Source organism: Anolis carolinensis, chromosome 3, assembly GCF_035594765.1.
Source record: "Anolis carolinensis isolate JA03-04 chromosome 3, rAnoCar3.1.pri, whole genome shotgun sequence".
Classification (NCBI taxonomy): domain Eukaryota; kingdom Metazoa; phylum Chordata; class Lepidosauria; order Squamata; family Dactyloidae; genus Anolis; species Anolis carolinensis.
Genome location: NC_085843.1, coordinates 27,636,159 through 27,651,875, shown reverse-complemented (window position 1 = coordinate 27,651,875; position 15,717 = coordinate 27,636,159). Strand labels below are relative to the sequence as shown.

The following is a 15,717-nucleotide window of genomic DNA, read 5'->3' as shown; positions in this document are numbered from 1 at the left end:
GGATTTTGCCTTCCAAAATATATGGGGAATGATAGAAGCTTCTAAGAGGGGCCATATTAATTATTTTAGCTTGTGAAGAGGATAGGGATAATCACAATTGCTTATCTTTTTCAAAGGTTTTGCCTAGAGTTCAACAGATGCTAAACATCCCCCAAGTTTTTGTCTTTCAAATGTAAGAGCTCAAAGAACAGAACAAATCAAATAAAAAGACCCAATGCTGATACATTAATTTATTTCTGTAGAATATTTCTTACCTTCAGGCTGTGGTTGGTCAAGAGAAGGCAACTCATCTTCTAACTCAGTCCGAATTACAGGATGGAACTCCTTTACTTTGTCATGCACAAGGCTAAACTTAACCACATATCTGATTCTGACTTGACTAGTTCTGTACACCACGAATTCATCACCCTTGGAAGAACAGAGAGAACAGAAAAGACGTTGGGATGATTGCACTTATGAGCTGTTGAAATTCAAGAGTGACAAAATATACGTAATATGAATCTGGGCTCAAATGTCATCCAAAATCCAAAGAACACATTAGATACTGCAACACCTAATGAAGAGGTATAAATGTCTACTGTCAGCATGAGAGATTAGTCCATGTGGGTATGGATCATTCTAGCAATCGTCCTGAAAACGCGAGGTTTCAACACATTGGGGTTAGACTTCTAACAGCTTGGGTAGTAAGAACTTCAGTTACCCTCATTTGCTCTTCTTGTTTTATAATCCTTTGGTGTTACAGTTCTGAAAACTAGAGAAGCCATATCCAAACCATAACCCTTGTTCCCAATCTTAGCCACTGCACTACACCAGCTCACATTGACACTACTGTCACCATTACCAAAACCACATACCGTGTTTCTCTGAAAATAAGACAGTGTCTTATATTAATTTTTGCTTCCAAAGATGCGCTAGGTCTTATTTTCAGGGGATGTCTTATTTTTCCATGAAGAAGAATTCACATTTATTGTTGAACAAGAAAATGAACATTTATTATATACTGTACAGTAGTTGTCATCATAAACCAGCATGACCAGACAAACTGTGAATCCTATCAAGAATTTCTTGTTACTACCAATATTTCCATGTACGCACATTTACCGATCCCGCATGCTCTGGTGTTCTGTTTGGCGGGCATGCTTCCAAACAAAAACTTTGCTAGGTCTTACTTTCGGGGGAGGCCTTATATTTAGCAATTCAGCAAAACCTCTACTAGGTCTTATTTTCTGGGGATGACTTATTTTAGGGGAAACGGTACTACTACCTATTATAAATAATAAATAATAAACAAATCTTTATTTATATCCCATTTTTCTCCCTCACGGGACACAAAGGGGCTTACAGCATATTAAAATCACATAAACAACAATCAGAGTACATCAAAAACATAAGCATAATAGGATAAACAGGTTAAAAAAAACAACTAGAGTATACATTCATGTTCATGAAGCATCATATCGAGACATATATTGCACTCTACTCCAATTCTTATTATCTCTTCAAACATGTCTTAAACTATCTGCAGAAGCTTAACAAAGTCTTGTGGTTTTGTGTAAGGATAATAATAATAATAATAATAATAATAATAATAATAATAATACTTTATTTATATTCCACCCTATCTTCCCAGAGAGATTCAGGGTGGATTCCAAACATACAAGGCAAACATTCAATGACCGAACACACACCAATACACCCAAAATAACTTAAATTGATAACCCAACATATAAAAACAAATTATGACTTAACTAAAATTAAATTAAGAATGCAATTATAATAAACAGGATATTTAGCTGGAATTGGTACCTCAAAAGCAGATTTTCTGTCTTTTTTCTTACTGACTCCATGCACGCTGTCATAGCCTGGTGGTGGTGCAGTTAAAGAAAAGTTTGTCTGATGTGTGTTCCAACAAGTTCCAAGTGCTACGTCACAAATCAAAAGTAATCGAGCTCCATCTGTTTTACTTGTTTGAGAGTATTTTATGCTCGTACTGTTAACAGAGAGGATTGCATTTATGCAGATTTTTAAATACTTTTCAATAGTAGATTCTTTGTTACTCTGGACATCCCACCCACCCTCAACCTGGCTCCAATGACAAAATCAGAAAAGGCTGTTCGTTCTAATGTCAGCATGCTATGGGTTTTGAACTTTGGAAGAATTATTCAAGGTATACAATGGCATCAAAGGAATATATTCAGCACCACAGATAAAGTGAAGACTAAACCTGGACCAGATTTAGATACTGGAGCCATCTGCTATGACATACCCATAGTAAGACAACCCAGGAGAAAAATATCTGAGGGAGATGGACCATACAGAGGTAAACAGAGAATTTCACTTGCAAAATTAAGATACCGCACTCCCTGTTTAATATCTAAATGAGGAAGCCATAAAAATCGTATGTATAGGCTCCATATGATACACTGCAACAGACCTAAGTATTCATGTGGTTTTTCAACTATTTAATGCATTTTGATATGGCCATTCCTCCAAGGAACTCAGCACAGCATGCATGATTCTTTCTGGTCTATTTATTCTAATCTCACTATCAAACCTGTGATGTAAGGCAAGCTGAAGCTGTACCAACACTGCCATATAATCCAGTTTCTGAATCCAGGTTATCTGATTTGAACTGGATCATATAAGTCTACACTGCCATATAATCTAGTTCAAAACAGATAATCTGAATTCAAAAACGTGATTATATGGCAGTATACATAGGGCCTGAGAGACAAGTGCGGGTCATCTTGATGGCCATGGGGCAATATCAACGCAGTCCCCCAATAGTCTGTCTCCTAGACCACACTGGGACCCCAAAATGTCTGGGAAAGCATGCAAAGTAGCTTTGGAACGTATGTTATAAAAATGATGCCGCCAACACTATATTTGAACTACAAAGATAATCTCAACCACAGCTATTATACATTCAGGGCTTCACACCTGAGGGAATCACTGAAATAAATTCCACTGCCCAAGTTCCCAAAATCAGTTCTTTCCAATCCATGTTCTTCAACTGCCATCTTTGGTAGAAGGAGTCCCCTAGAACACAAAGGTGAACATTATTAAGTACGGTATATTGATATGCCCATACACAATTGTTTGTAGTGGTAATTTGTCCATCGATACTTTATTTTTGAAAGGAGAAGGAAAATAGTGACAAAGGAGATTATTTTAGTTCTTTCCTCCTACTTCCCCATCAGTGAGTGAAGCTCTTATCCCAACATCCTTCTCCTCCAGCCCTTCAATGCAGCCGTGATAGAAGCAGTCACTGAGCTGAAGGGTGGCAGAAGAGCCAGGAGGGAGGAGGCCCTCGTTCTTATTTATTTACAGTATTTATATTCCGCCCTTCTCACCCCGAAGGGGACTCAGGGTGGATCACATTACACATATAAGGCAAACATTCAATGCCTTAACATAGAACAAAGACAAAGACAAACACGGACTCCGAGCTGGCCTCGAACTCATGACCTCTTGGTCAGAGTGATTTGTTTCAGCTGGCTGCTGGCTGCTCAACAGCCTGCGCCACAGCCTGGTTCTTGACTAAGAGCTTTGTACTTATATCTGCACTGGGATGGGGTGGAGGCACTACTAATGCTTTGGCAAAAAGAAAATCATCCAGGCCATTACCGAGAAAGGATTCCAACAAAGTTCCCAGGAGATGAAGCATGAATCAAGGATTGAACGTTGCCGAGGCGACTCTCAAAACCTGCTGCTTCTGTGATTCTGCCAACTTTATATATCTCCAAAATTTCTACTGGACATTTGCTGCATGAAAATTTGGAATTAAGACAATTACATTCCAGCAACACAAAACTTGGTAGAGTAAATTTTAAAAACTATCAACTACTATGAAATCACACCTGGTATCTTGATCCACCCGCTGTTTAATTCTGTGGAACTCTTCAGTTTTTGCATCAAGAGCATCTATTCTACACCTCAAAGCCTGGTACTTGGAAAGGGATGATGGGTTTGGAGTTGATAAGTTTATTTCCTGAACATTCAACATGTCCCTGATAAGCTGTAATAATATAGTCATTAAGTTTGTTATTATTCTAAAATGAAAGCGATATTTATTTATTTGTTTAAACATTGATATTCCTTCTTTTGGTTCTCCAAGAAGCAGAAGGGTGTGAATGGTAAAGCAAATGCTTCTCGTGAAGGTTTCAAATTTATTTGTTGGAAACAGCAACCTTTCAAGCCTTCACTATTTGGTTTTTGTGCATTTTCCGGGCTATATGGCCATGTAGCCTGGAAAATGCACAATAACCCAGTGATTCTGGCCATGAAAGCCTTTGACAACACACCTTCACTATTTGTTTGTTAATGTGTATATTTGCTAACCTGTATGATATTTGCATGTTGATTTGCCAATTTGACTCTGGTGTGGGAGGAGTTAGACATGTGATTGTTCTGAGAATATTGAGACTCAAGACTCCATTTTGTTGTTCAGTTTGGACTTCAATTTTAGAAATTCGTTTTAGACCTCAGTGGAGGTGGATGCATGTATGCTTCAGGACTTCAATGGATACAGTATTATTATAAACTTTACTGAGTACAGTTATACTTTGGACTATTGACTATTGATTAAGAATGATAGCCTGTGTTCACAACACAGAGAACTACATCTTATTTATAACTGAACTTTAATAAGAAATGTGCCTGTATGGTAAATTAATACAAAATGTTTGTGAGTAAACAAGATACTGTATATTATTTTTCAAATAAGACTTGTTTTTGTCTTGTCTTCAGTTTAACAGCTGAGTTACCTGTGTGCCATTACATGAATGGTTGTGAATATCACTTGTTCAAAGGGTTGACTTCTAACAAGGTCATACCTTTTCATGATTAGTGGTTTTCAAACATGGTCTCCACATGTTCATGGAGATTCACATTTGCCAAACAGATACGATATCATATTCCTTTTCAATAAGGTTATGATTGCCATTTATTTCCAAAAGGTGGAGGGGGTTCAGTTATTTCCAAAATTATTTTCTTATCTCTCTAAATTGGGAAATATTTATCTGAAATCCTAGCTGAAGGACGGGAATCATAGAATCATAGAATCATAGAATAGTAGAGTTGGAAGAGACCACATGGGCCATCTAGTCCAACCCCCAGCTAAGAAGCAGGAAATCGCATTCAAAGCACCCCCGACAGATGGCCATCCAGCCTCTGCTTAAAAGCCTCCAAGGAAGGAGCCTCCACCACGGCCCCGGGGAGAGAGTTCCACTGTCGAACAGCTCTCACTGTGAGGAAGTTCTTCCTGATGTTCAGGTGGAATCTCCTTTCCTGTAGTTTGAAGCCATTGTTCCGTGTCCTAGTCTGGTGGTCTTTATTCTGAATGATAATGATGTGGTCTTTATTCTGAATCCAGTATTAAATTTCTCTTATGTCCACAAAAGGTACACTTTATTTACAACTTGCTTAACAGCTATTGAAATCAATGTACACATGTTTCTAGCTATACAGAGAAGAAATTAAATCTGAGGCTCTTACCTGACAGAGATCCTGCTTGTTAGATAAAAGCTTCAGAGTAACATTACAATTCAGAGCATCTTTGTGCGGTATAATTTGATAGAAATCCATCATCATTGCTGATAACTCACTTGGTGATTTCATGTCATTCAGTGCTTTCTTTGTGCGGAGAAGAACGCCTTCTGCTTTGCTAACCTTTTAAGAAATCAAAGTATCAAAATTTATTTTACTATTTAGCATTTATATCCTGACTTACCTCCAAGAAGCACATGGCAAAGTACCTGGTCTTTCTCGTTGTTCTCCATGTTTATCTATAAACCAATGCTCAAATGGCTCCACCCTTCTCCTTTATATAATTAAAACACTGACTTAATTTGCCTCAAGGTGGGATTATACTATCTGAAATAAAAATCTGCTTCCCATCTCTTTCATGCTGAGATTTACAAGAAGAATATGCTCCTAAGGAAGCAAAATTTTCACACAAAATTATCTTACATCATTGAGGCTAATGCTGGTTACTGGTTTAGCCAATACAAGATCCAGGACTCCAAGAGCTTCAATCCAGATCAGCTCCACAAACTTAGCAACACCTTCAGACAAAGTGCTGGAACTGATGGCTTCTGATACCAAGATCTGGAAATTAAAAGAAGTTAAATAGTTGTTTAAAATAAAGTGAGCATAAGGATTATGTTCCAGCCCATTTCAATCATTAGAATTCAGTCAATCCATTGTCTCATTGCTTATTATCTTCTCTCCCCCTACCCCAGCCCCCAAGTGTGGGACTCAAGGCAATTTACAGGACAAAAAGTCAAACCACAAACACTAAAACATACAAAATTAAGGTTAAAGTAGTATTGAGCTCTCTATATAACTAAAAACTTTAAAAGCACAGAATATTATTTTATAAGCTCACCTAAGTTTGCTGGCATAGAATTTTTATGATATAAAAGGACAGCAGATAGGTAGCCAACCTAGCATACAGCTACACTGTAGAATTGATGCAATTTGACACCACTTTAACTGTAATGGTTCCATGCTATGGGATCATGAGAATTGTAGTTTTACAAGGTAAAACTACAGTTCTCTACCAAAATAGAACTGCTGCTTTACCAAACTACAACTCCCAGGATTTCATAGTATTGAGTCCATGAAAGTTAATGAGGTGTCAAATTGCATTAATTATACAGTGTAATTGCACCCTAAGAGAACCGAGCCATAAGGGAAAGGGGTTCAAAATTAGACTAACCTCTTGTAATTTCCATGAAGCTAAGTATTCTGCTTCATTTGGAAAGTCTGTCCTTAGTTCAAAACCCTCTTTCTTCAGATTTTCGATGCAAAGTTCATAGTTTCTTCTAGCTTTTTCAGATGTCTTCGTTGGTATAAATTGTTTCTGGATCAAAGAAGAAAGTGTCAAAATGCAACAAGAGAAGAAAAAGCAATTGGATATTTATCAGGAGCTATTCTGGCACCAGACCCTATCTGATTTTGGAAGCTAAGCAGAGTCTATGCTGTGTAGTACTTATTTGGGAGACCACCAAATAATATCACGTGCTGTAGAGAAAGGAAAGTGGCAAAACCACCTCTGAGGATTCATTGCCTAAGAAAACTTTATGAAATCCATGGAATTATCTATAATTTGACAGGCAACTTGAAGGCTTATCTACACAATCTCACATAAAGCACACATTAAACTGCATTAAATTAAATTAAATTCCAGCTCTGCTCACTAGTGAAGTGGCTTCCACATCCTCCTAACATCCAGGATAACTGTTGTTGAGTAGAAGACTAAAGAATCTAGTGCTTCAATGCTCCAAAAGGAACCAGACTGAGAAAGTCTGGGCTGACATTTTGAAAGGCACTTCAAGTGCAATCCTGTAGCTATCAAAGCTCTCAAGCTGGGAACATTGACAAGTCTAAATAATGCATGGATAACTTTCATACAAGTCACAGAGAAGAAAGAACTCAATTAAAGTTAAAGTTTAAAGATTAAAGGAGTAGATATTTTTGCTGCTTTAATGAGCCAATAAAAGGGCAGTGAGGATGAAAAGAGGAAGAGAGGACAAAACAAATGAGGAGAGGTTGAAGGACTTGGACATGTTCAGCTTGGTGAACAGAAGATTGTAGGACAACATGAGCCCTTTCAATGCCTTAAGAATTATCCCAAAGAGTCTTGTTCTCTGCTGCCTCATGGGGTACCACTATATCCAATGGTTTTAAGTTACAGAAGGGTGACCTCTCCTTATATATTTTGTTCCTCTTATCATCCTTGTTGACCTTCTCTGAGCCCACCCCAAGTTGTCTATATCCTTCTTAAAATGATTGGAATGATGCTTCTGTTAACACAACACAAAGCTAAACGAACAAATGATCTGACTGCAAGGCACATTCAGGTGGTATCGCAACAACCATCCCAACCTACCTGCTTCCCATCTCGGACACTGCAGTGCCTATAAATGCGGAAGGGGTAATCGCATTGCTGTTGAAAACACTGAAGTTCAACAAGGACATATTCGCCATGTGCTGCAACCTAGGGAAAAACATGGAATTTAAAAGCATTTTCATTTTATAGCGGAAGTGACAAAATAGGCTCTTATAGTTATTACTGGGGGATTCCAAGGAGCCAAATGTGGTTTTCTAGTTCCTGGAAACTGTCCACTGCTGTGCCAAATAACAGCTAACCTACAGTATTATGGAGAAGACAGGCCACAATGAAAAGAGAAGTGTTCAGACTGAACCCTCATCCTTGCTGTGTTAAATTTTGAGCTTCATTTGTAGAACTACCACTGCACTACAACCAGGGTGAGTGTTATTTCGTCATTTTGCAAAGGCTACTCCGTATCTACGGTTCATCTGAGAACTTGCTTAATTAAGATAATTTTTTAAAATTTATCGTGTCAGAAGCGAGTTGAGGGTTCAGTTATAATGTATTTTTAAAAACATAGTTAAAAACTTGACATTATACTAGATTTTCTTTGACAAGAAGCTGGCCACTTCAAGTGCCTCTGTGTCGCTGTGACAAGGTCCTCCATTGTGCATGTGGCAGGGCTCAGGTTGCATTGAAGCAAGTGGTCTGTGGTTTGCTTTCCTCCACACTCGCATGTCGTGGACTCTACTTTGTTGCCCCATTTCTTAAGATTGACTCTGTATCTCATGGCCCTGGAGCCCCTTCCAAATCGCCCAGTCTTCTGTGTGCCCAGGAGGGAGTTTCTCAAACGGTCTCAGCCACTGATTGAGGTTCTGGGTTCTAGCCTGCCACTTTTGGACTCTTGCTTGCTGAGTTCTTCCTGCGAGTATTTCTGTAGATCTTAGAAAGCTGTTTCTTGATGTAAGATGTTGGCATCCTGGCTGATACCAAATGGAGGGTGGCCCAGAGATGTCACCATTTTGGTCCTTTCATTATTTGCTGCTATTTTCTGGCAGGTGGTGCAATACTGGCAAAACAGTATAATTTCTCCAGTGGTGTAGGGCGCAGACATTCTGTGATAATGCGATATGCCGCAGCAGACCTAATAATGATGAGTTTAAAGTGATCCACGAGGCTCCAGAATTTATATGACCATAGAAGAAAAGTTATTACCTTTTCAAGGAGGTTGTATTTTGCAATCTCAAAGTCTTCGGGAAAATAAGGAACATCTTCATCGTTATTTGAAAACCACCTTAAAAAACAAAAAGAAACTGACCCTTCTACAACTACTGAATACAAATAAGCACACTGAATGTAAAGCCCAAAATGGGTGATTTCCAGATGCAAAAAGAGAACACAGGTCAGTTACCTGATTTCATCCAAGTTGTTATTGTCACTGGATGCATTCTTATCATTGGACGCATCACTGCCATTAATTACAGTTGTATCCTTTCTCCTCTGACAATTGTCCCCATCATCTGTTGGAAAGACAATTATTTTCCTTATGCCGCCACCTCTCTTACAAGCTATGAAAAGTAACCAGTATAGTTCTATATATATTCCCCTCTTTAGTCCACTTACATACACCAACTGAACTGGTAATTGGCTGTTGAACTTCAACACTGGTGACTGACAACATTCTCCACTGCACAAACGTTTAATGCCAATTAAAGAGTTGAAGGACAGGTTTCGTAACACATATCAATCTGAGTGTATCTATATTGTAGAATTAATGTAATGTGCCATGGCTCAATGCTATGTAGTTATACAAGGTCTTTGAGATCTTTCTGCGAAATAGTGCTGGTGCCTCAACAAATTACAATTCACTTGATTCCAAAGCCATGAGTATAATGGCAGTAAAAAGTGGTATCAAGCGGCATTAATTCTACAGTATAGAATATGCACCTTCTGTTCTCCAAAAGAGGGAACATCTGGGGATACTTGGGAAAAATGACCAGGGGGCCTACCACAGCTGCCCATAAACACTCAGCAGCATTTGCCACCAAATATTATTGTTTCTAATGATAAGGTCCATACTGTAGAATTTGCAAATTGATTTTCAGATAGGGAGATTAAATCATGTTGCTTCCCTACATTCATCTGAAATCTCTATGACTGGGAGAAAGAGATGTTAGAGATATAATTCATTTGTTTTGTTTGGATTTATAGAGTTCAATGAATGTGCCTCAGGGTTGCAGTGGTGATAATTTGCAGTCCCTGTCCTGTTGTCATAATCTGAAGCTTAGAAAAAGTACTTTTCAGACACCAACTCTCTCAAATCCATAGCCACCATGGCTAATGTACATTTTCCTAACTATGCCATGATCTTCCTCCACACTGTTAGTGGCCTTTTTCACACACCGGACATGCACAACCCACAGATTGCCTTTGTTAACTGTTTTAACCATGCTCTCTCTTTCATCTCTATAATGATATAAAGGTGACACATTTACTTAGATTTATTAACGTTGCAGCACCTGATGGATGAAAGGGCAATTAAAAATCCCATGATTACATGAGATGTAATCAAAAAACCCACCACAAAGAATATGTCAGAACATGTTCGAAAGTCTCAGGAAGACAGACAAATGCATTTTTTTGTGTCAGGAATGACTTGAGAAACTGGTAAGTCACTTCTGGTGTGAGAGATTTGGTCGTCTGCAAGGACGTTGCCCAGGGGACACCCAGATGTTTTGCCATCCTGTGGGAGGCTTCTCTCATGTCCCCACACGGGAAGCTAGAGCTGACAGATGGGAGCTCACCCCACTACTGGATTTGAATCGCCGACCTTTCAGTCAGCAGTCCTGCCGGCACAAGGGTTTAACCCATTGCGCCACCGAGGGCTCCAACTAATGCATAATGTGTGTGTTCTGACTACATGTTTTCAATCAAATGTATGTTAATTGTTTTACAATCAATTCAAATCAAAAGATAAGTGCAATTTATAACTGGTCTATGATAGCCACAAACTGGTGAAGAATCCGTAGGGCCTTTCACATAGCTGATAAATATTTATGTATCATAAACAGTCCATTAGAACTTTCCTTACCAGTTACAGATGGCAATGTCTTTGGGGGCTCATTGTTATTAATCTGTAAAAGCCTTCTTTCTTTGACTGAATTCCATATGAAATCAGGACCTACGACGGGCAGCTGATACTTCTTGATGGCCTTCAGATGGGTGGAACTGAGCTCATCATCACTGCCAGTGACAACGTGAGTGCACTAAAAATCAAATTAGGATTTAATGTAGATAAAATGGACAATTACTCATCATAATCAACATTTTGTACATTTGCGCAGAACCAACCTTACTGCTTTAAATGGGTGTAAGTTTTTTTTTTTTTACCAAATAACATGTACTAGTTAGGGCACTGTAACAACTCATAGGAGAAATGGGAATTTGGCTTTGGGTTGTCTTGAGACCACTTTCACACTCCTGGCCTTTATATTTTTGGCAGTATATGGATACACATGTGGAACACCAAGCTTGAATAATGCATCCCACAAAATGAGTGTATGATAATAATAAGCTTTATTTATAGTGCCTTAGCTCTTATTTTAAGCTAGCATGGGGACCTGGTGGTCCCCGGGTAATTAGAAGAAGATATTGTCTGTTTTGAGATGCTAAGTAATATCACTTAAGTTTGGTCCAGATCTGTCGTTGGCTGGGTTCAGTGGTCTCTGGATAAGGGTGAACTACAACTCCTATATCCGAGGTCAGTCACTCCTACACCAGGCCTATATGCACAATTGGCCAAGTTGGGTCTGTGTCCCAAGTTTGGTCCAGATGTGACGCTGGCTGACTTCAATGATTTCTGGATGCAGGTGAACTACAGCTCCCATAATCAAGGTCCATTATCCCAAACTCCTGCATTATGTTCAGTTGGTCATGGGGCTCTTTAAATACCTGGGTGGAAAAACAGGGGGAGCTGGCTGTGAGGTGACATTGGTGCTTTCACCTCTCAACTGAATGAGCCCCAACTTAACCATGGGTCATAGCAAAATCCATAACTGTGAACCCCAAACCTACCCTTGACTTATACCTGAGGTTGACTTAAGTATGAGTACATATGGGACATTCCAAGACATCCCATTTCCCAGGTACCTGAAACTGCAGATAATCGCAGAATCTGTATTTTGACTATACTTGGTCTGGAAGAACATAGAAGAGCATTGGAGGATCTAGACAGGCCCACATACACTTCTGGCGTGGGGTAATAGTTGCTGAAGTGTGCCGAATTAAAAGTTAGATACAGGCAGTCTCTGAGTTACAAACATCCAACTTACAAATGAGGCCCCTTCCACACAGCTGAATAAAATCCCACATTATCTGCTTTGAACTTGTATATATGGCAGTGTGGACCACTTCAAAGGCGCTATTGTGGGATATCTGCTTTGATATTCTGGGTTACATGACTGTGTAGAAGGGCCCTGACTCATAAGAATGGGGGGAGGGTGAGACAACAGGAAGTGAGAGAAATCTATGCCTCGGAAGGGAAATCCACTCCTGAAAGAGTTATCAAGGGGAAAAGGTCTCTCCACTGAAGCTTTATCAGGAATCCTCATTTCTACAACAGGCCATTTTTTTCAAACTCCAGTTATCACAGGAACAGAAAGTGAGGTGAAATCTTCTGAACAGGGACACAGATAGCAAAGCATAAGATGTTAACTCTTCCCTATGCTATTCAAACACATATATATACCGGTAGAGTCTCACTTATCCAACATTCTGGATTATCCAACGCATTTTTGTAGTCAGTGTTTTCAATGCATTGTGATATTTTGGTGCTAAATTCATAAATACAGTAATTACTACATAGCATTAATGTGTAATGAACTACTTTTTCTGTCATTTTTTTATAACATGATGTTTTGGTGCTGAATTTGTAAAATCATAACCTATTTTGATGTTTAATAGGCTTTTTCTTAATCTCTCCTTATTATCCAACATATTCGCTTATTCAATGTTCTGCCGGCCCGTTTACGTTGGATAAGTGAGACTCTACTGTATATAGATGGCTGGAGTTACATTTCAAAATGTACCTGTTCAACGTACATACAAATTCAACTGAAGAAAAAAACCCCTACAGAACCTATCTTGTTCTTGTTATTCATACCACTGAAATCCACATCAAACTTACCTCCTGATTTAACACAAATTTAATATGTCCACCATTTTCTTGAATACATTTCTTTAGTCTGTTCTTTTCCAGAGTAGTTAGTTTTTTCACTCTCAGGAAGAATGCACAATTTGTAAAAACTGCTATTGTCATCCTGCAAAGCAATTCACATTTAGATTATGGTGGTTCCAGATTCTTTATAAATACAGGATTTTCAATGCCATCATAAACATACTTCCTTGTTGGGTTGCTGTGAGTTTTTCGGGCTGTATGGCCATGTTTCAGAAGCATTCTCTCCTGATGTTTCGCCCATATCTATGGCAGGCATCCTCAGAGGTTGCCCGCCACAGATCTGGGCGAAACGTCAGTAGAGAATGCTTCTGGAACATGGCCATACTGCCTGGAAAACTCACAGCAACCCTGTGATTCCAGCCATGAAAGCCGTTTACAATACTTCCTTGCCTCACATGAGTCTCTATTTTAAAAAAAGACCAAACCTGTTGATGAAGGTAGGGTGTGTCTGTTTCAGACTAAGGAAATACTGCAGAAAAATAAGTATACGCCAACAAAGGGGCTGGAAGACAAGGCAAGATGTCTGTTGCCCAATTCAGCAGAAATTATACAAGTTCCTTCAGGGTCCAAACAGGATAAAAATATACTAAATGTATATGAAAAAAGCCATTTTCTGAAGCTGGGATTTTCATTGTTCCTGCTCAACATGCATTTAAGATGGGGCTGACTGACTATATAATGTCTAGTGAAGACCTCAATGTATGAGTTAAAGTGGTGTCAAACAGCATTAATTCTACCGTGTAGATGAGGCATGGGCAAACTTCGGTCTTCCAGGTGTTTTCGATTTCAACACCTGATGAACCAACCTGGACACAACATACTTTTTGAGAACACAGAAATGCCGGACCACTCTGACAACCACCATGTCAGGCTACACAGAGAAGCCACTGAAATCCACAAACATGTGGACAATTTCAACAGAGAGGAGGAAACCATGAAAATGAACAAGAGCTGGCTACCAGTATTTAAAAACCTCTAAAATCAGAACAGTAAATAAAGAACAACACTCAGAAAACAGGGGAATTCCAGACATGAAACAATCAGGGCCAGCTAACACCTCCCAACAAAGGATTCCCCCAGGCAGTAAGCAGCCAGACCTTGAAGCTGAAAGGCTATTCAATGCTAATCAAAGTGGTCAATTGTAACATTCGCACTTTCCTCAAACAGACAATAGTTTTTTCCTCCTACCCTGGACATTCCACAGATATATAAACTCCACTTGCTATTTTCCAACAGACTTCACAACCTCTGAGGATGCCTGCCATAGATGTGGGCGAAGCGTCAGGAGAGAGTGCTTCTGGCACACGGCCATACAGCCCGGAAAACTCACAGCAACCCAATGCTAGAGTTAAAAGTTGGCAACCCAACAGCCTCCATTGCAACCTACCTATTTGCAAACTGGCAAGATAAAACCAACCTCTCCTAAAGGAGCCACTTACCTGCTGGCGATGATATTCCAGCTCTTGCTGGAAACACTTCCTGGTCCCTTGATTGAAGGCGAGGGAGGGCGTGCTTTGCAGGAGGAGCCAGACCGCACTCGACCCGCTTTTCGGGAAACTGCGACAAAAGTGCCGCCCGATCACATTTCGCCTGGAAACCTTTGCTGCGAAACAAACAATCGACGGTGGAGAAAAATGATGCGGGCGCCCTCTAACGCCCAAGGGGAAAAAAAACATAGCCTGCTCCTTCCTTATTTCCTTTTAAAGCTCATTGGTTTATTTAATTGACATGCTGCTTTTCTACCAGCGTGGGACCCAAAGCGGCTTCCAAGATCAATAATTTAAAAACATTTCCAATTTGCCATAAATTAAAAACATTTTCCATATCAATTTAAAATTTTGCATATTTTCCAGTTTTTGGAATTTTGAGTTTCATAATCTTGATGACATTTGTTGGTCTGTATGCTTTAAGATATTGTATTTTATTCTGATAATTTATTTTACAATTGTACTGTATAGTTTTACATTTATTATTCCTTCCTCCTGTGTGTGTGAAGTTATATATGTGACTATATATTTAAATATAAAGTAGAGTCTCACTTATCCAAGACTCAATTATCCAACGTTCTGGATTATCCAAAGCTTTTTTGTAGTCAATGTTTTCAATACATCGTGATATTTTGGGTCCCATTTCGTAAATACAGTAATTTCTACATAGCATTACTGTGTATTGAACTACTTTTTCTGTCAAATTTGTGGTATAACATGATATTTTGGTGTTTAATTTGTAAAAGCATAACCTAATTTGATGTTTAATAGGCTTTTCCTTAATTCCTCCTTACTATCCAACATATTCGCTTATCCAATGTTCTGCCGGCCCGTTTATGTTGGATAAGTGAGACTCTACTGTGTGTGTGTGTGTGTGTGTGTGTGTGTGTATATATATATATATATATATATATGCATATATACAGGGCCGTAGCCAGAAAAAAATTTCGGGAGGGGTTTTGAAAATTTCGGGGGGGGGGGGGGGTTGAACCCCTAGCACACACCCCTCCTCACTACAAACCTGTCAATATCTGCTTGAGATAGTGCCTGGAGGGACTCTTAATGTTTTGCATCTCATAGACTTAGCATGGGGATTTGGTTAACCAGTTAAAATTCATGAGTAAACGAGATTTTTTTTATAACTTGAAAAATTTCGG

At 39.1% G+C, this 15,717-nt stretch overlaps 1 protein-coding gene across 2 annotated transcripts in view; it reads right to left on the bottom strand.

Moving 5' to 3' along the window:
• The window catches only part of parp4 (poly(ADP-ribose) polymerase family member 4), a 53,046-nt gene extending 38,282 nt beyond the window's left edge, over positions 1-14,764 (bottom strand). Inside the window, exons 1-14 of one of the 2 annotated variants that reach the window (XM_016992632.2) lie at positions 14,513-14,625; positions 13,023-13,155; positions 10,929-11,103; positions 9,249-9,357; positions 9,053-9,131; positions 7,895-8,002; positions 6,722-6,865; positions 5,971-6,108; positions 5,497-5,670; positions 3,861-4,018; positions 3,628-3,765; positions 2,941-3,039; positions 1,807-1,990; positions 255-408 (exon numbers count right to left, since the gene is read on the bottom strand). In XM_016992632.2, coding sequence (XP_016848121.2) covers positions 255-408; positions 1,807-1,990; positions 2,941-3,039; positions 3,628-3,765; positions 3,861-4,018; positions 5,497-5,670; positions 5,971-6,108; positions 6,722-6,865; positions 7,895-8,002; positions 9,053-9,131; positions 9,249-9,357; positions 10,929-11,103; positions 13,023-13,154 — 1,792 coding nt within the window. In that variant the 5' untranslated portion in view covers position 13,155; positions 14,513-14,625. Of the gene's footprint in view, positions 1-254; positions 409-1,806; positions 1,991-2,940; positions 3,040-3,627; positions 3,766-3,860; positions 4,019-5,496; positions 5,671-5,970; positions 6,109-6,721; positions 6,866-7,894; positions 8,003-9,052; positions 9,132-9,248; positions 9,358-10,928; positions 11,104-13,022; positions 13,156-14,512 lie in introns of both variants that reach the window. The other variant, XM_062974619.1, reaches the window with a different exon arrangement.
• Between the last annotated feature and the right edge of the window lie 953 nt (positions 14,765-15,717).